This window comes from Pipistrellus hanaki (genome assembly GCF_964339955.1).
Source record: "Pipistrellus hanaki genome assembly, chromosome: 8".
In the NCBI taxonomy this organism is placed as follows: domain Eukaryota; kingdom Metazoa; phylum Chordata; class Mammalia; order Chiroptera; family Vespertilionidae; genus Pipistrellus; species Pipistrellus hanaki.
This window is the reverse complement of record NC_140510.1, coordinates 23,617,237-23,638,393: the sequence shown is the minus strand read 5'-3', so window position 1 is coordinate 23,638,393 and position 21,157 is coordinate 23,617,237. Positions and strand designations below refer to the sequence as shown.

The 21,157-nt window shown below is 35.2% G+C and overlaps 1 protein-coding gene across 2 annotated transcripts in view; it reads right to left on the bottom strand.

Moving 5' to 3' along the window:
- The window catches only part of KYNU (kynureninase), a 103,377-nt gene that overhangs the window by 23,339 nt on the left and 58,881 nt on the right, over positions 1-21,157 (bottom strand). For both annotated transcript variants that reach the window (XM_084891911.1, XM_084891910.1), the window contains exons 9-10: positions 15,214-15,312; positions 14,349-14,422 (exon numbers count right to left, since the gene is read on the bottom strand). In XM_084891911.1, coding sequence (XP_084748037.1) covers positions 14,349-14,422; positions 15,214-15,312 — 173 coding nt within the window. The remainder of the gene's footprint in view (positions 1-14,348; positions 14,423-15,213; positions 15,313-21,157) is intronic.

Here is a 21,157-nt window from a genome sequence, read left to right as displayed (position 1 = left end):
ATCCCTCCAGGAGTCCCAGATTGGAGAGGGTGGGGTTGGGCTGAGGGACACCCCTCACCCTGTGCATGAATTTCATGCACTGGGCCTCTAGTTATTTCATAAATTAAGTATTAAAATTCAAAAATACATCACAAAGAACCTAAGGAAAAGTTAAATTCATTTTAAAATTTCTACCACTTGGATCATAGGAAAGGTAAAGTAAAAATACAATAGTCTAAATAAAATCTTGTCATGAATTCTAAAAATCAAAAATTCTAAAGTTAATAAAGTAAAATTAAAAAAACATTAAATTAGTTTATAAGTAGCTATTATCTTAACAAGCTCATAAATCATTCCTGAAACTGAATATGAACAATAACAAGATGCAATCGCGTAGTACTAGGCCTAGAAATTTGACTCTTGCCATCAGAAGTTAAAAATGAAGCAGAGAGCTAAGTTACTTAGAATGGAGATATTAACAGAAGTTTGAGAAAAGATATTGGAAGAGAGTCAATAAATAATAATAAAGGAAAGATTTTTAATATTCTTTGTGTTCTTTGAACATCTTAAGTTTCCTAAAAGGAATTTTAAATAAGTATTGTCTAATGGAAAGCATCATATATTATAATGGCATCTTGAGGCATGATATTCAGATTCCGTAAGAGAAAGCCACCAGGGACCCACTGAATGTGATTTTGGAGCTAAGATTTATGAAATGAAATATACAAACTCTCTGTGATCTCCTTAATAAGCCTTTAGTGGCAGAATCTTCTGCATAAATCTCTAAATATTTCATACACTGAATTAATTTCACTTATTCTGCAAACCCCTTACCTCTTCTCACCTAGTACTTCTCCAAAACTATAACAAAACAACTTACTCCACTTTTCTTAGCATTTTCTGTGTGAAATATGCCATTCAACATTGGAGCAAAATCCAACATATAAAGAAAAAACCACAGTCTTTCCTAAGAAGGTACAATTGCATTAAATACTGCTTTAATTTGACAATTTATTATTATACATTTAATATTTTAAGTCTATATTTAGCAATATGAGCCTGACTGAGACTGGGGTTATTTTTTCCTTTTATTTTTCCTCTTCCTTTTCCCTTTCTCCTCTCCTCACGTCTTCTCCCTCTGTCATTCTCTCTCTTAAGGTCACAACTTAACACCAAATGCAATTGCCTTACTGCCTTCATGGCTTCTAAAAAAGTGTTCAACTAGTCAAACTGTTACAATATTAATATTACAGAAATCTGGGGCATTTGGGGGACAACATGCTCATTTATGCTTAAGCAAAACCTGTAACCACAACTGGGGATAGGTTTGAATGTCTGTCATCTTACATCCTAATGCCCTCCATAACCTCAAGAAAAAGTATATTGCTGAAAACCTTCATCAAATAATCATTTTTCCACAGAATCCAAACTTCCACAGAGGTTGTTTTATTCAGAAAGCAGTAAAAAATTTATACGTTCTTTTTTTAAATTTTCATAGTACAATGTTTGACAGCTAAACTTTAAGAAACATGTACATAGCACTTTTTTAACTTGAGAAAAGGAAAAAGATGAACCAGTTTGTTACCAATGTATCTGCACTTACTGTGCTTTATTGCATCCACCTCTTACCAAAAGGGGGAGGGTCACCAAAGCCATCAATATAGTCAGTGACACCCAGATGTAGATCAAGTAGGTTTCAGTTTCTGAATTATCCGTACTAGCAATCCCCTCGTTGCAATGCTTCACTTTCATCATTTGAGAATCAGAGAGTTTAAAATCTGAAAATCAACCTTCGTGATCCCCCAGGCCTAGTCATTTATTTCCCCTCACCTCCGAAGCAAACTAAGATCTGGTGAGGCGAAGTGACCTGTATTTGTAATCTTGTTCCATCGGAACAGTTAATGATTCATTTTTGTCTTTAAGATAATATATGTGTGTGTGTGTGTGTGTGTGTGTGTGTGTGTGTGTATATATATATATATATATATATATATATATATATATATATATATATTACTTGGAATGCAAATATTTCAATGCCCTGGCCCCTGACTGGGATGAACATAAAACCACCCTGCCCATTACACCCCACCACGATCTGATTCCCCTCGATCTGACTCAGAGTCAGAAGGATTTCTCCAGTCAGCTCAGATATTGCCTCCTCATCAAAAATTTCTCTAGTCTCTCTTTTCCTTTTCACTCCTCAAACTGAACAGTAAGTTCCAGAACATAGGGGTCATTTATACCTCTATCCCCAATACATCGCATACTGCTTTGCCTATAGTAGATGCTCAATAAGTGTTTTTAGTTAATAAATGAAATAAGTGATTACTCACTTAGCATCCTTTTGTATAAACACCAAATTAATTTTTGATTCTCCATTCTTGCCCATCTATCCAAACGTTTCTGTTTGTCCTCTCAGTTCGATTTCCTAGTAACTGTGTCCTGATTTCTTCATCTCATTTGCATTGCCATATTTTAGATAATGAGCAGCTCACTTAATGGAATTCCTATTTCTATTCTTGACCTCCTTTAGTGCTGCAACCTATCTGTCAGAATTGATCCGGAATCCAACAACTTACCGCCTCTCTGCTACTCCTTTGCTTTGAGTTGACATTCTTTGCCTGCTTTGCATCACAGCTCCCCAGCACCTCTTCCAAAGCCCACCCTTACCCTTACACAGCCTATTCCCAACAAAGTCACCAGAGTGATCATTAAAAGTTGTTATGTCATGTCACTTGTATAGTAAAATGGTCAGTGGATGCCATGTCTTTTTATTGCCTTATAAGGGCCTGTGTTTCTGGAGCCTCTCTCCAATTTCATCAACTAATCTATAGCTTAGCTTTATCAATGTGTTTCAGCAAGGGCCTCCTTGCTGTTCCTCAAATACTGAAGACCCAGTCCTGTTCTTGGACCCTTTGTGAAATATTCCCTCTGCCTGGAACTCTCTTCAACAGATAACTTCTTGGTTATCTCCACCTAAGTCATCCCTTCATCCACATTTTATTATCCCAATGTGGTCTTTCTCCTGAATGCCTTTTTAATACTGCACGTTACCAAGAGGCCCACATAGAGCATTCCTATGCCTACCCCCCACCCCCAACCCCTCCTGCCACACTTTTTTCAATTGTCCATAGTACCTATCAACTTCAAACATATTATTTCATTTTATCTTTATTATATGTATAGTCTGTCTTCCCTTGATGAAATGTAAACTCTATGAGGGCAGGAATCTTAGCTCTCTTTTTTCATTCATACCAAACATACTAAAAATTGCCTGGGATATAACAGATGCTCAATAAATGTTTTTTTAATGAGTGCAAATGTAGTACAGAGGTATTTTGTAGCTGTTCTTTCAAAGATTGGAAAGCTAAACTCTTTCCACAATGTTCAGTGAAAACATTAACTTGTTTTTATGAAAAATTATAGACTTTTCCTGCCCTTACTTTTAGTTTGTTCCAAGTTTCATTCATTTATGACTAGTAACAGAGTTTCTTTCAGCCTCCAATGACTGTCATTTCTAACCAATCCATCAAATTTAGATGAGCAAATGCAAGCAAGGATGGGTAACACTCTATCCTCAGGGAAATAAAATCAATGTGGTAAGATTTGTTCATGGTTTCAGGGGAACATAAGTCTCCCTGCCAAGTTCTTAAGCCATTCCTCACAACAGGTCATTAATAAAGCCCAAGGACCATGCAGAATGAGGAGTAAGACTTAGGAAACAGAAACACCATTGCTCCAGTTCAAGTCAATAATAGGACCCAAACAATAACAGTAGTTCAGGCACATGTGGGGAAAGTGGAGTTCGTACACAGGACTAGGACCAGAGAAAGCAGTAGATGTATCCTATAACAAGAGGCCTCCCAATCAACCCAACTGAAAAATGAGACAAAGAGCAAGGTGAGTCTAAATTCAGGCCTTTGGAAACTAGCACATTTGTAGGAAATGTGAAGGCATGGCTAAGTGAATGGAGAAGATTCAAAGGTGCTAATAACAAACAAAAGTCTTGAAAACTGACAAAATAGGTTGCTTCAGTCCATCAATTGTACATTTACCCCTCGGTGCCAGCAACCAGTCCATATGACTGTTGTATGGCATAGCCATAGTATTAGAATGACAAGTAGAATATTACTAACTCAAATTTAGTAAAGTTCAATTCCCATTTTCTAAAAAAAAAAAAAAAAAATCCATCTATTCACAATTTCTCTACTCTGTTCCATCAAGTAATTTAATACTACTCTGGAAAATAGTCTGAAGTGGTATCACAAGGTTCCATTCCTTTTCCTCTTATTGCCCACCCATCTGTAAATATTGTTAAGACTTCTTCAGTTTGTTATATACTCAATAACATCAAGTCTTACTCAACAAGAGGCTTGTACAAATATGTCCAGTGAGCTAACAGTATGATAAGCATACTATTATTAAAAAGTGCTTCCTGACATCATGAGTTTTAGTTAATAAAAAATATTTCCAGGATAATGTGTTGTCCTTACAAGAACTAAGCCAATATTTTCTTGATGTGAAAGATTTATTAACAAATAAAATCTTTGAAAATGTCCTGCATGTACTTTCTTGAAATATATTATTATTTTTGAAATATTGGTTTATAATGTTTTGAGAAAATATTCATGTTAAAAGCACAAAAATAAGAGAATACATCTGATTTTAGGACTTTAAAAACAATTTGCCATGCAAATTAAAATATATAGGAAGAGGCCAGACCAGTGTTGCTCAATGTTTAAGCATTGACCCATCAACCAAGAGGTCACTAGTTCAATTCCAGTCAGGGTACATAACTGGATTGTGGGCTCAATCCTCAGTATGGGGTGTGCAGGAGGCAGCAGATCAATGATGTTTCTCTCACATTGGATGTTTCTATTTCTATATCTCTCTCCCTTCCCATCTCTCTCTAAAAATAAATATAAACATATTAAAACAATCCTTATGAAGAATTTTTTTAAGTTGTCTGCAGCTAGGTTTTCATGGATATATTTGGTCTTTGTAGAAACATATGGAAATTCATATTTAATTTGACAGTATTTTGCAAATCATATCCCTTCAGAATAACTTGCAAAGTAGAAACACTTCCATATGTTACAAAATGGCTTGTCTATTATGCTGAGAGTAAAGAAAGAACTATAAATTCAACAGGAAAAAAATTAAAAATATTTTCTGCCTGGCCAGCATGGCTCAGTGGTTAAACACAGATCCATGAACCAAGAAGTCACCAGTTTGATTCCTGGTCAGGGCACATGCCCAGATTGTAGCCTCAATTCTCAGTATGAGGCATGCAGAAGGCAGCCAATCAATGATTCTGTCTCATCATTGATGTTTCTAACCCTCTCTCCCTCTTCCTTCATCTCTCTGAAATTAATAATAACAATAATATCATCTTAGGCATTATGGATTATGGAAGTAAAAAAGGTCAAAAGGACAACGTCCATGTAATCAGGAAATTTATAAGTAATTTATTATAAATTTTTCAAGCAGGCCCTTTAAAAATAAAAAGAGCTAATTGGCTGTTTTTGCCTAAGTTGCCATGGCTTGTGCCAAATGTTCTATGAGCTTGACCAAAGCTGATTAGGAGGGATTGATGTGGGAACCAAGGCAATCAATCTATTCATGAACTATATTTTTTTGTTTGTTTGTTTTTTGGTGTTATTGGTGGAAATGGAAATCTTTTTACAAATTTTCTTTATTGATTAAAGTGTTACATATGTGTCCTTATTCCCCCATTACCCCCCTACCACCTCCACTCATGCCCTCCCCTCTCCCCCCCACCATTGTCTGTGCCCATTGGGTAGGCTTATATGCATGCATACAAGTCCTTTGGTTGATCTCTCTCCCTTACCCCCATCCTCCCCTACCTCTGAGGTTTGATGGTCTGATCAATGTTTCTCTGACTCTGGATCTGTTTTTGTTCATCAGTTTATGTTGTTCAGTATATTCCATAAATGAGTGAGATCATGTGATATTTATCTTTGTCTGACTGGCTTACTTCACTTAGCATAATGCTCTCTAGTGCCATCCATGCTGTTGCAAATGGTAAGAACTCCATTTTTTTACCGCAGTGTAATCTTCCATTGTGTAGATGTACCACAGTTTTTTAATCCACTTGTCTGCTGATGGGCACTTAGGCTGTTTCCAAATCTTAGCTATGGTAAATTGTGCTGCTATGAACATAGGGGTGCGTATATCCTTTCTAAGTGGTGTTTCTACTTTCTTTAGATATGTTCCTAGAAGTGGGATGACTGGGTCAAACGGAATCCCATTTTTAGTTTTTTGAGGAAACTCCATACTGTTCTCCACAGTGGCTGCACCAGTCTGCATTCCCACCAGCAGTGCATGAGGGTCCATGAACTGGTCTTAATTAAGACAGTTCTCAACTCTACAGAAAAAGATAATTCCCATTCAATTAAAGCCTCTCTTTAGAGTAAAAAGTAGACAAGAAGAAAATGAATAAGGCATTTAGACCTTTTTTCTGAGCAATGTTTTACACATGTTCTGGTGGTGTGTGGAATTAGCTGGCCCTGGTCATGGCAGCTCTGGGACCCAATGGTGGGTCTGTGTATGATGCATAGTTACAATGAAGTTCTCCATGCTGCCCACACAGCATGTGGCATTGCACCATGGCTCTTTTGACAATCATACAGCGCCAGATGAATATATATATATATATATATATATATATATATATATATATATATATTCCTCAGCAAGAATAAATAAAAGTTTAGCAATAATAGCTCTGCATAGTTAATATTTAAAAAAAAACTTGCAGATTTCAAAAGTCACTTTATGGATAAAACTTAAAGCAATTAAAACAAGACTTGAAGCTCTTTGAAAAAGTTTTACGTCTTATGTTTTAAAGGCTCAATGACCTCATATATCTTCTTCACAGACACTAGATTGTAATTTTATAAGAGGGAATAAATTTTGAGGTTTCAAAGAATTCAACTTTCCCAAATTAATAATTATGTCATCATTTTCTAAGAGTAGTGATTTTTAAGCAACTGGGGTTTTATCTTTTTATACTGATAGTTACTATTTCTACTTTCTCATAAAAGCCACTTTATCTCTTGAGTTGAAAAACTCAGATTATTTGCTATATTTTTTTAAAACAATGATCACTCTTTAGTGCATAAACTTTATTTTTATGATCACAGCTTAAATTCATCAATCATGACAATGGACAATATTTTATAGTAAAAATTTTCATGCCAAGAAGATGAGGAATCCTTTTAGAGTTATTGATCTACAATAGTTTCCAAATGAAAATAGGTGTAGGTTATATGTCATGATTCTATAGATGTGTTTTATTCAATTAACTTGTCTTCTTTTAGAATCCTTATAGTGGGAATCTGGGGACTAGATATTGTGACAGGTATAACCCATTCCATGAGTGTGGCTTTGAAACTAAGTGAGAGCATGAAGCAAAATCAATTTTACCACTATTTGTCATTTTAAAATATTGTAGAAAGGAGATAAAGAGCATTTTTTTTAATTTAAAAGGCAGACAGTTACAAGTTAAGTCAATAACTCAAATTCCATAAAAATTTTAGTGAATAATATAAAAAGGAAAAAGATCATTTGACATATCCCTTTAAGAAATGTCATTTAAGCCCTAGTTGATTTGCTCAGAAAATAGAGCATTGGCCCTTGGACTGAAAGGTCCTGGGTTATATTCAGGTCAAGGGCATGTACCTCTGTTGCAGGCTCAATCTCCATCCCTGGTAGGGACATGTGTGGGAGACAACCAGTTGATGTGTTTTTCTCATATTGATGTTTCTCTCTTTGTGTCTCTCCCTCTCTCTTCTACCTTTTCTAAAAGTCAATGGAAAAAATATCCTCAAGTGAGAATTAACATAAAGAAAAAAAGTAATGTCATTTAAGTCAATCTTTATACTTTCTTAAATTTATGAAACTAACCAAGGGAAATATCTCTCATAGACAACAATTTCAGCTTTCAGAGTTAGAGAGTAAGTTTATTCACTTAGTTAACATTGCATTTCAATTTGCAAGGGATTGGTATCTGGAAGTCTCCCTACTGCCATGTTCCAGATTTTCCAAAGCAGCTCCGAGCTACCCGTCCCTCCACTGCTCTCACAGCAGCGTCTGAGAGGTCACCTAGCATTTATTAAAATGTTTTCTGTGGCATATGTTTAACTTTGTGTTACCTATTATTTAAATAATTCATTTAACTATTGAAATAGTATATCTCCAAATAGAGTGTAAGATTTTAAAATCATAAGCAACATCCTATATGTATTTGCATCTATGAAAAAAAAAATATTTGTTACATCTTAATTCACTCAGGATTATTTTCCTTACATGATAAACCAATGGTCACCTTAGAAAAGACACTTTTATTGGAGTAAAGTAAAATGGGGGTTTCACCATGTTTCATTCCTGAGATTAGAAAGTTATATAGATATATTGTAGGTCCTCGTTATTTGATGACAAATAAAATATTAGAAAAAATAAATTTAAAATAAATCAAATGTAAACCAGTATCCATAGTTTTATATAATTAATGGATTAAGAAAATCAAATATTTGATTGAGATGCTCTTGAAAAAGAGTCTAGGCCCTGGATGGGTATCCCAGTTGGTTAGAGTGCCATCCCAATACACCAAGGTTGCAGGTTTGATCCTCCATCCAGGCATATACAAGAATCAACCAATGAATGCATAAGTAAGTAGAACCACAGATTGCTGTTTCTCTCTCAAATAAATAAATTTTTAAAAGAATAACTAAAAAAATAAAAATAGTTTAACATTATATAAAATCTTAAACTTATAATTTTGATAACATAGATTAAAATTATAATATGCTAGTTATTATAAAGAATACAGAATAAGTCTAGTTTTTATTTTGACTATTATTATATTCTGACAAATCTGATAGCAAAGTATAAGCTCTTTTTTATTACATTTAACTTTTTCAGTATGACAGTAAAAATGATGATTTCTACAAAAGTTTTTGAAGCATTCATCGTTTCCTCTTAATCCCTGATGTCAAGTCATTTATTTTTGAAGTACCGTGTCTAATTTCCTCTATTTCATCTGTTAATGGTTCTCACTCTGCCAGATTCTCATTGTTCATGATTTTGTGATTCAGCAGTTCTTTATAGTATCACTTGCATCATGAAATCCTGAATCTCTTGAAATATTTTACTTTAACAATCCACTTCATTATGCTGTCATTGTGTTACCTGGTATTAATAACATTCTATAATCAGCAAGAAACCAAGCATTTTTTATAGTAATCCATAGAAATAGATGCTGATACTAACTGAAGAAAGGTGTCAAGTAAGAGCTAATTTTTTAAGTGCGTATTTCGTTAGTGAATATTTCCTATCATGACACTCTTTGCCTTCCTATATTCCCATGTATCTTTGGGGACCGGAGTAATGCCTTGTTAACCAGGAACTCTAGCAATTTGCAACCAGATGAAAGTAAGGGTTAAAGAGTAAACAAGTGGTAAAACTAGAAATGGACACAGGTGTCCTCTACAAATGTTTATTGTTGAAATCATGACTGGGTATGATATGCTCTTGGACAAGAGGAGCATGGGTAGAGGCACTTAGAGAATCCTTGTAGAATACAGAAGATTAATCACACACATTGGAACAGAAGCAAGAGAAAATGGTACATTGGAAGCTTAGGCCTGTGTGAGGTAAACATCAATGACGTAGGAGATTGCCAAGTGGCTGAGAGGTTAAGAATTTGTGGCTGAGAAGTCCTCCATGATAATAATGAACACCTAACTCCATCATAGGCTAAATAGGTAGAACAGATGTCCTGAGAAGTGTGTGTGATATTTCAACTAGAGATTGTGAAAACTGTCACTTCAGAATTTCCTGATACAGGCCTATCCCAATTGAAAGTATCTGGTTGGGCGTCTTGTGAATTCACACACCTTGCTACTGCCACCTATACTTCTTTGTTCTCTCTTTAGCAAGGAGAACTTATGCAGATACCAGATAAGGATGTGATCATTAGTAAGTCAGAAAGGAACTCTGAGAATCCAAAGCAAGGTTTAAATTATAGATAAGTTTGGGGCCATGGCTCTCTCCAGCACTCCCTGGAGAAGTATGTGGAATCACATACATCCAGTGAGCATTGGCCCGAATAAAGGTGCTTTCGATGTCCTCACCATGTAACCTTAATTGTAAAGTTGGGTCAAGCATGGCATAGGCTTATCTTTTATTAAATCTTTTTTTCTAAAATTTTGATGCTTACTTTTATATTATCTTATGCTTTTCTGAATGTTGTTTGCAGTGCCTTTTTTTTTTTTCCTTCAAATTGCCAAATGATAATAATACCTTTCTGAGTTCTAAGATTTGCCCTCGCCACACACTGAAGTCAGCCAGCCAATTTGGCTGGGCCTTTTTAACCTGCAAATTGCTTATTACAATAAAGGAGATGACTCAAGCTCTTAATGAAGTTTGAAAAATGTCATCTCTATTTAAAGCCTTCAATCAAACACCTCTAGATGATTATGGAAAAGTGTTGGCATGGTTTGAAATTCTAGCATTTTCATCAAAATTGTCATTAAGCTCCATTCTTGGGCACTCAAGAAAGCTTTTTGAAAATTCCAGGAGAAATGAGAATCTCAAGAGATCTAATTAGTACATGGGAACATTGGAAAGTTTGTTACACTAGCATGAAAAGTGAGGAACAGCATTTCTTTGGTATATGTGATGTCATTGGACAGGGCCAAAAAGTAAATGATAGAAGGGATCTTAATAGCTGATATGATCCATTCCCATATTCATGTTAGAATCTCTCTAAAAAGAGGGGTGTGTTGCAGGAAGGAGGGGAGCTTGACAGTGTGTCAGTAGTTGAGAGTTGACCCAGGAAACAGGAGGTCATGGTTTGATTCCTGATCAGGGCACATGCCCAGATTGTGGGCTAAATCCCCAGTAGTGGCATGCAGGAGGCAGCCAATCAATGATTCTCTCTCACCATTGATATTTTTATATTTCTCTCCCTCTCCCTTTCTCTCTGAAATCAATAAAAATGTTAAAATAAAAATGTGGGGGAAAGATGGTGGGACCTTGAATTGCAGTTTTTGGACCTTACAGAATAATCTCTTTATGGAATTCAGGAATATTTGAAGTCACAAAAATCAAGAGGGTCAGTATTGATATAAAGTGTACCAAAAAATACAACATTTATCAAGGTAAAAAGACAATTTCAAAGGTATTTAGGTGCTTTTTTAGATTATGATAGGCACTTTTTTAGTGATACATTTTTACTGTCAATTTTTTTTATAATTGAAAGTATTCTCTTTCATTTCTCAGAGCAATAATTACTAACTTTACAGACTAAATAGATGACAGACCTCAAGGAAAAAAGAACAAGATGCTTTTTACTCATGAGTAGTCTTAATTTAGTATAATTCTTAGCTACATATAAGGGTTAGCATATGACACTGAAATGAGAAAAAAGGGATGATAAACTAGGAAAAGGTCAAATTCTGGTTGAGACTAACAGCTTGAGTTATGATGCTTAATGCAGTGGATTGACTCTGACCTCTATTCATCCTCTTTATTGGCAAAATGTTCTTGGAAAAGGTCTTAGGTCATTAGTTTTGAACAATAGCCAACATGCCTATTTAAACAAAAACAAAAAAGGAAGTGAAATATCTTGGTAGAGATGTAATTTACCAGTTGTTAGTAGAAACATCATTTAAAAAATATTTCAAAATTATATACTGAACATTATACTTTTATAGTGCAGGGTTACAAATCCTGAGATCCACTCTCTACACCTGGTGGCCACAATGCCCTTCTTGCCCAGCCTTGATGAACACGTGTGCATGCTGTTTAACCATGCACCTAGAATACCTCTCACTAATTTCCACCTTCCTCTTGTTCTAACTCTTTATTGAAGGCTTTGACTACACAATTACTGTACTATAAATATAGAGCCAAATGAAAAATATATATATATAATCTTTCAATCCTTATCAAGTATATATTAAATATATATAATCTTTCAATCCTTATCAAGTATATGTTAAATATATATATTAAAAATACTTGATAAGGATTGAAAGATTCAACCAGGAAAATAAATGTTATTTGAATACTACTTATTTGAAATAATATATTTAGCCACTAGATGTCACCCTTTCTTAAGCAACAAAATTTGCAACAGCAATATTGGTTACATTCCCTATAGGGTATAAGTTGGTACCATTGGAATTAGCCATTCTGACAGCACATCAAAAAAAGTTTTAACAGTCAAATAAGCAACAGGATTTTCTGTAAGGCGGGCTTTGTGAGTCAAGCCTGTTGTGGGTCTTGTCAGTTTTCAATGCCAAATAGTTGAAATGCAACGATAGTTAATAAAGTATAATTTTCAAAAAAAGTTAAAAGCGTTACTCTCCTACAAATATAAAATAAATACACATAAATATCTCATTCAACTCATTACTGAGGAAATACGTAAGATACAAGGGGGAATCAAGAAATGGAAACTCACACAGTGAGGCTATCAAAGACCTGTGAAAATGAACGTGGTCTTACTTAGACACAAAACTATCTATATAACGTCCTAAAGGTCAGAAAACGTGCTGCTTGGGGTTATGTTTTGTGCTTGAGAGAATTGATCTTTGCTACAGAAAAATCTACCTGTTAAAAATGCAAGTTCTTAGCCTACATGTGTGGATCACATGCAACGCTTAAGTGGCTGTGCTTAGTGCTTTACAGGCATCATCCCATTTTATTCTCACAGCAATTTGAGGTAGATGCTGACACTGTTTAACTTTAGTTTGAAGCTAGAACAGAATGTCAAGGACCATTCTGCAGGTAATGGACCAGCAAGTGGTCAAACTAGCATATGAATCTGGCCTGCCTCATACGGTCTTTCTCCTGGGAGCATGGACTTAGCCATTCCAGCAACTAGAGAATGTTGGGATTCTACCACTTGAGACACACTGCCACTCCCACCTGATTGCTCTTTGGGATTATATATGTCAGATCCTCTGTTACAATTAAAATAAGTGGAGAATAGAAAGTGTTCAGAGTGATGGATCTTCACACAAAAGCCAGCAAAACATTATATACCAGAAAAGAAGTATGCTAGATAAAATGTAACTCATGAAGTCTACTAAAATTGAAAAGAGGCTTTTAATACTATGCACTAGAGGCCTGTGCATGGAAATCGTGCACTCAGAGGGGGGTAGGGGGGTGTTCCTTAGCTTGGCCTGCACCCTCTTGCAATCTGGGAGCCTTTGGGAGATGTCTGACTGGTGGCTTAGGCCCACTTCCTGCCATCAGTTGGATATCCTTTAGCACTGCCTCGGAGGCGGAAAAGGCTCCTGCTACTGCTGTTGGGCTCAGCACTCTCCCTATGGGAGCACACTGACCACCAGAGGGCAGCTCCTACAGTAAGTGTCTGATTCCTGGTGGTCACTGCACATTATAGCGACTGGTTGTCCTACCCGTTTGGTTGATTTGCATATTAGCCTTTTATTATATAAGATGATATTCTTATATGGCTTATATTCTTTTCAGAGAATTTAGGACACGGGGAGAAATCTAATGTACTGACAATCATTAGAAGAAGTCTGCCTGAAAAATACCTGTCTAGAGAAACTCTATTTAATTTTAAAACTTTAAAATCTTGAATAAATTTATACATTTTTTTTAATCTCCAAGAATATTATTTATTCATCTGTATACCAGATAAAAGTAAAAGAAACATGGTGAGTTCCTTAGTCAAATAAAAATGTGTCTATGTGTTGGTGCATCACATTTGCATTTACACTTGCTCTGGAAAAAATGAAGTAAGTTATATAAAAATTTTTAAAAAGCGCTGCTTTTTAAGTCAGCAGTCTGTTGTCTAGTGCTCAGCTTCTTCATTTTTCATGGGTGATAAAATCTTTTAGGACAGAAGACATTTCTTACAAGATCATCATATTATGTTCTAGCTTTAGAGGTAGATGTGATTTTAGTAATAAAACACTACATTTAAGGCTCTATTTTGCACATCTCTTGTTGCCTTTGATTTATTCTTCAATGTGAGAAATCAGAACTTTTCTGAAGTCTAATTTTGGGGAAAAAGATGAAGTAGTCTCTTTGCATTAAACCATCTGCTCTACATGATTACAGTGACTCACCGTTAGCACTGAAGCTCCTTTTTTGTGATTACATTTCTTGTTCAACCAATTGAGCTCTTTGGGAAGCATTTATTTCTCATAAAGCACATCATTGTTAATACAGTAGTCAAATGATTGTAATCAATCCAGCTTCTTAATGGATAGCATCTTAAAGAATTTATGTAAATTTAACACAAATTATTAATGCAAATCAATGTATTTATCACCAAAGAAGAATCTAAAGATGGTACTCACGCAGGTTTAATTGTATGGGCATGCTTTTCATGGACAAAGGCACCAGCGAGACCTCCAGCTCCTGAATTTAAATACTGGATTGAAAATAAATTAAATTATATGGGTTTACTTGAATACATGACAAAGATTAACAATGTAATCTTATTTTGTTGTTGTTGTTAAGAAACCAACTTTTGACCAGTTCAATATAGGTGATTATTTGAACATTCATAATAAAATTAATTTTGAGTCATCTTGTTCAAAGAAAAACAAATAAAACATGGAAGTGTTAAATGAGAATAAATAGCTATTACTTTTTTGACAAAATTTTGCCACAATTAATAGATAACAGTTCCACTGAAGTCAATCTAATTTCAAAGCTCATTAGTTTCAATTATTTTGTCACAAATATTTAAGTAATAATAAAAGTATATTTTAAAAACACCTCGATTAAAATTGGTTTCATTTCTTTGCTCCCTGTCAATTAAATTATCTTCAAATATCAAATGCAACTTTATTCCATAAGAATTATTTTATACAAGAAGAAATTTCACAACATATTTTAAAAAACCCACCAACACCAAAAACTTAATTAATTTGAATTAATTTTTAAGTGTGAAGTGTTGTTATTTTCCCCATAATCTCCTGACTTTTTATAGCAGCCAGGGAATTGAAGGAATAAGTACTCTATAGTAGATGAAAACACCAGAATTTAATTATCACACTATAAGATTGGATGATTCTATAATTAACTAAAATCAGAAAATATACTACTTAAATGGAGAGAAGTAATTCAAATAGCTAAAATTGGTCAACTTTCCAGTGTTTTTATTAGGTTGATGTTAGTGGGGAATAAAAGGATGTAAATGTATTAACTAGTTTGTACCTTATAGGAGCACCAGCAGGCAAAGTCAACTCCCCAGTCATGTAAGTGGAGTTCAACATTTCCAACTGCATGCGCTAGATCAAAGCCAACAAAACAACCCTGGAGGAGAACATAATAACAAGTTTTAAATTTGCTTAATGATTAGAAATAGTAAACACACATATCTTTAAGAAAATCTTTGACAAAGAGATCAACCAAAGGACTTGTATGCATGCATATAGTAAGCATAACCCAAGGATACAAACGTAGGGGGGGGGTGTGAGAGCATGTGGTGGGGGGTGGGAATGGCTGGGAAAAAGGAGACATATGTACTACTAAACAATACAATTTAAAAAAAAATCAAAAGGGACAATGAGAGGTTGTTCTCAGATGAAAATTTTAAAAAAAGAAAAGAAAAAAGAAAATCTTCGACAAGCGAATATAACAGAAATTTGGTTCATCCTTTGGAGCAGTGACTACTAAGAGTGAATCACAAAATCCTGGGCATTCCCAAAACGCTTTTATGTCAGAACAATTTTCATAACAGCAAGACATTCTTTACCTTCTCCACTGTGTTGACATTTGCAATGATAATGCAAAAGCAGTGATGGGCAAAACTGCTGGCACCTTAGTATAAAATCAAGGCAGGGACCCCAGACTGTACTGGTTGTCACTGCATATCAAAGCCATCCAGTTACAGAGTGGGGGAGAAAGGTTATTCTATTTAAAATATCCTTGATAAATCTGTAAAAATGATGAATTTGTATTAAACCTCAAAACCTAAATTTTCATATTTGATGGTTTAATATGGGAAGTAAACAAAATTTTTTACCACATTCTGAAGTAGATTGTTGTCTCAAAGTAATGCACGCATGTGATTATTTGAGTTGCAATCTGAACACTTTTACTTGATGAAGGACCTCACTCCCCACCCATGGAAGAGAAACTGATGGACAATAGGAAGAAATTGTATGAATTTGTCAATTCAAGGAAAACACAATATTTGTTTATATTTTTTTAAAGTACTTTCTAAGAGAAATTAAAATTTTAAATAGCGTATATTCACTTCTATGAATACGACCCCCCCCCAGTATGTAAAGATATTTCTCCTGCGCTTAATAGTGATATAAAGTTTTAAAATAATACATAGTGAAATATGTAAGTAATTGGAAAATATCCATAGCTCAGTGAAAATATTCACAGCTCAGTGAACCAAATGACCAATCTTGATGTTACATATCATGGATAAATAGTCCATTCAGAATGCAAAATCAACCAATGAATTTCACAGTAACAAAGTACAGACAGTTCAGTAATTTTGTTTTGTGTTCTGCACTACAACTCCCAAGAAGTTCTCACTTGTCAAAATCAGGTGCAGTATCAAAAAATATTCACAATTAAACTACTTCTGCTTTTTCTGACTATACGTCTGGTCTGAACAATTTTTTTGTATTCTTTACAAAGAAAAAAACAAAAATTGAATGCAGAAGCAAATTACACACACACAAAAAAAAAGCTGTCTTCTATTAAACCAAACAGTAAAGCAATTTGCCAAATGTAAAACATTCTTTTGCTTATTTCAGAAACTATAGGTTTTTTTTTCCTTAACCATATATGATTTATGTTAATATGCAATGAGTTTGTTAATGTATTTTAAAATTGTCTTAATTACAAATACAATAAATGTAAAGAGATGTAAACATATCAATAGCATAAAAACCTTTTACAGATCTATTGTTGGAGTGTATCCTACTAAACTGAAGACATCAATGGACATTTTTTAGTTTATCACTTAATCCCATGTCTGCCCACACATAATTTAATCAATTCAAGTGTTTACATGTTGTGGTAAATTGCCTTAACAGTTCTGATTCTTTGTGCCTTCTTGTCCTTTGCCATGTGATTTTTCAGTTCCTTCCACTGTGGGTGGGCTTCAGTTCTCTGTAACTTGGATGTGCCAGGTGAATTGTTTTGACTGGTGGAATGTTAGCACATGGAATACAAGTAGAATTCTTAAAGCACTTGCTCTCTCTAGCCTTCTGCCAACTCTGTGAGAAGGACTAGCTTGGCCAACCAGCTGGCCCAGGTGGAAGATGGAAAAACATTCATCAGAATTGACCTTAATGAGCTCATCTTGGTTCTGCTGGTCTCCCCAATCTCCTTTATTGAGCTAGAGATATCTGCATGAGCTCAGCTGAGACTAGCAGGTTTCCTAAAGCCAAGTCCTGCCCCCATCAGCTGACACAAAGGTGACTGTGGGGGCTGAGAGCCAGTCATTCCAAGATCTGCCTCAGTGGTGTGCAGGTGACTTTGAGGCAACTTTAGCGGCAGGCTCAAGAGAAACTTCTGCGCCGCCCCCCCCCCCCTTTTGTAAAATATATTTTATTGATTTTTTACAGAGAGGAAGGGAGAGAGATAGTTAGAAACATTGATGAGAGAAATACATCGATAAGCTGCCTCCTGCACACCCCCCGCTGAGGATGTGCCCTAAACCAAGGTACATGCCCTTGACCAGAATCGAACCCAGGACCTTTTAGTCCGCAGGCAGACGCGCTATCCACTGAGCCAAACAGGTTTTGGCTGCCCCTCCCTTTACCTACCTAAAAAACAACTGGAATTAGGGACTTTGGCCATAATAAGAGATTATCAGAGATAACTTCATTTGGTTTATCTGTAGGGCAGGGCAAACTTCTATTTACTAAACATCTGTTCTTCTTGTCATCCTGCAATGATCCTTTGACACTTCCGAGGGGCCTTACCTCATCCCTAGGCCAGAATGTCTTATATACCCATGTTCCCTTTCTATCTCTAAGCCAACTCTGCATGTGTCTCTAATTTGGTTTTATCTTGCTAAACTGTCTCATGTCTATTTGATTGTTGATCCAGCTAAAGGAACTTTGATGGTAGAGGGTATTGTGTTCCCTTACACACAGCCCATAAAATAATGATGTTTTTTACTCTATGCTGTGTTCTCCCTTTACATTGACTGGAATCTTTAACAGCTCCTTATTACCTGAGTCTATTCTGACTTATTTACTTGTATGGCTTCAAGTGTTTTGCCTGGTAGAATTCAGTGTTTTAGAAACAAATATTTCCAAAAGGACAATCTGGATTAGTGAATTTATATCATCCAAACTATACCTAAGTAGTAACTTTCTAATTTAATGGCCAAGCATCAAAACTACTTAGCTTTCTGCATATCAGCATAAGTTTTACTTAGAGAATACAGTGATTCATTCCAAAGTAAGACAGTTTTTTACCTGAACATTAATTTAAAAACAAGAACAACAACTAATCATAAAATGGGGGAAGGCTGATAGTTCACTTTGCAGAATGTTTTACCTCTCAGTTCTTCTATTGTTTACTATATGCACAGATAATACTACATTCTCAAAACCTTAAATTTCCTTCCACTTTGAAGAAACATCTATCAATTGAGGTTTTTAAAGAAAATAATTGCAGAGGGGCCAATTTTAGATTGTTCTAATACCTCTTTAGAATAAATAAACCCAAACTGCTATTATGGGTACCTTCTCTAGAGGAGAGGATGTTAACTATGACCTGCTTTCTTTGTTTTCTTAAAAACATATTTTATTGTGTTTTGTTTTTTTTTTACAGAGAGGAAGAGAGAGGGCTAGAGAGTTAGAAACATCAATGAGAGAGAAACATCAATCAGCTGGCTCCTGCACACCACCTACTGGGGATGTGCCCGCAACCAAGGTACATGCCCTTGACTGAAATCAAACCTGGGACCTTTCAGTCCGAAGGTCAGACGCTCTATCCACTGAGCCAAACCAGTTAGGCCACAACCTGTTCTTAATAAATAAAGTTAACCTTCTCATTTGTTTAAATATTGTCTATGGTTGCTCTTGCAGCTGAATTGAGTCTGAAACAGACACCATAAGGCTGACAAATTCTAAACTATTCACTATCCCACCTGTTGCAGAAAAAGTTTTCTGACCGTTTCTTTAGAGCATAGTTTCTATTAAAAACAACACTCAATATATTGAAGAATCAGTTAATTAGAAGCCTTGTGGATAAAACTTGCATCTCAGAAAAAGTTTTTACTGGTAAAATATAACTAATTTGGGGAGGAGGTGTATTTGGGCTTTGTTTCTCACAAAAAAGAAGCAACACATATCACAAAAATACAACAGGCTCTCTGTGTTAACATAAGATTTAGGAAAGTGATAGAAAAAAATACAATTAATTTCTATCAAAATTTAGAGTTTATCAAAACCTGGGTTTGCAGGCTTACATTTTTTACAACTCAACTTTTCATAGATACGATTTTACAACTTAATTTTCTTGGAAACCTCAGGGTTCAGAAAACTCAGCACTTTATTATCAATTATTTATAAAGAATATGCACAATGAGGAAACCGTAAAACTTCACCTACTTTATCCCATTATTAAAAGCCTTGTGGTCACATCTGTGGCACCACATTAAAAAAAAACAATAATAACACTCACGTTCCTACAACATGTTTCAATGCATGTACAATTATTTCCCCATAGATAGCATAAAACATAAATTATTAAAATATAACCACTGGTTAAAAGACCAGATGATACAAAGTTGAATGGTACACAAAGTGATTCTACAAAAGTTTCACTAGATGGCAGCATCATAAAAATTAAAGAACTCATCTTGTCTCCAAACCTCTCTACAGCTATCTAGCTAATATTTTTATTATATTACTTCTAAGAGTAATTAAAGCAATATGAATTGGTGAAAACATAAACTCCACACTTGAGTACCTATTTCATGTAAATTTTTAAACAGACAAATATTTGTTTAACGGATTTTATTAAAATTACCCACAGGGCTCACACTCCTATTGATACTACCACACAGAAGCATAGGACTGTTCTTCAGCCACCTTGCTTTATCATTAGTCCTCAGACTATTGCAGTAGCCTTCTTTAAATGTTTTATTGAATTTAGAGAGAAAGGAAGGGAGAGAGATAAAGAGGTAGAAACATTGATGAGAGAGGAAGTCATGAATTGGCTGCCACCTACAGGGCCCACCCTGGGGATCAAGCTTGCAACCCTGGCATGTTCCCTGACTGGGATCCAACCAGCCAATGCTCAGCTGCTAAGCCACACCAGCTGGGCTGCGTTAGTCTTCTAACCACTGCAAATACTTCCAGCCTGCCTTCCTTCCATGAGCTTGCTAAATCACACATTTGATTGTAAGATTCCCTGTATCCATTCAAAGAACCACCCATTAACTTTACAATGTAACTCGCTTTCTTTGATATGGCTCCTACCTACATTTAAGATCTGGTCCTCTCCAGCTTTCCTGTCTGGGATGTTCCATACCTCCTTCCCTCTATTTGCATAAACTTTTCTCTGTCTCCAGGATGGTCTATCCTTCCTCATTTGCCTGAGTAGCTCAGATTTTCATCTTAGATGGGAAGATTCCTTTGCCAAACTCTCCTCTCATCTGTTTGCACAGATATCTTGTAGCAATTTCCCAATTAATTATCTTTTACTTTTATACAATATAAACCCAAATAATTATTGAATAAGGGAATGAACAAATAATAAAATCATACAACTGTCAATAAATATCTTCTACTGTTTAAACTGATGCTAAATGTTAAAATACTATTACTTGATGTCTTTTGTTCTTGTTGTAATTTTATTGCATAAGCTATTCGTCAAGCACCTTTTAAAATAAAATTTCATGGACAATTAATAGTAATTTTAAAATGTTCAAAATCTCAATAAAACAAAAAGTATTATGTTTTTTTGTTGTTGTTGCCACCTTCTCTAGAAAAATACTGAACATATTTTAACCAGTAGACTATTATACACAGGGCCTGAGCTGAGCTTTCCAAGTGAAGAGCTAGCTCACTGTCTCGTATTTGTACAGAGCCCTGTTGCAGAAACTAGATTGCTCCTGTTAGCCTGGCTTTTTAAAAGTGCACATGGATGAGACTGGCAAATCCAGAGATAA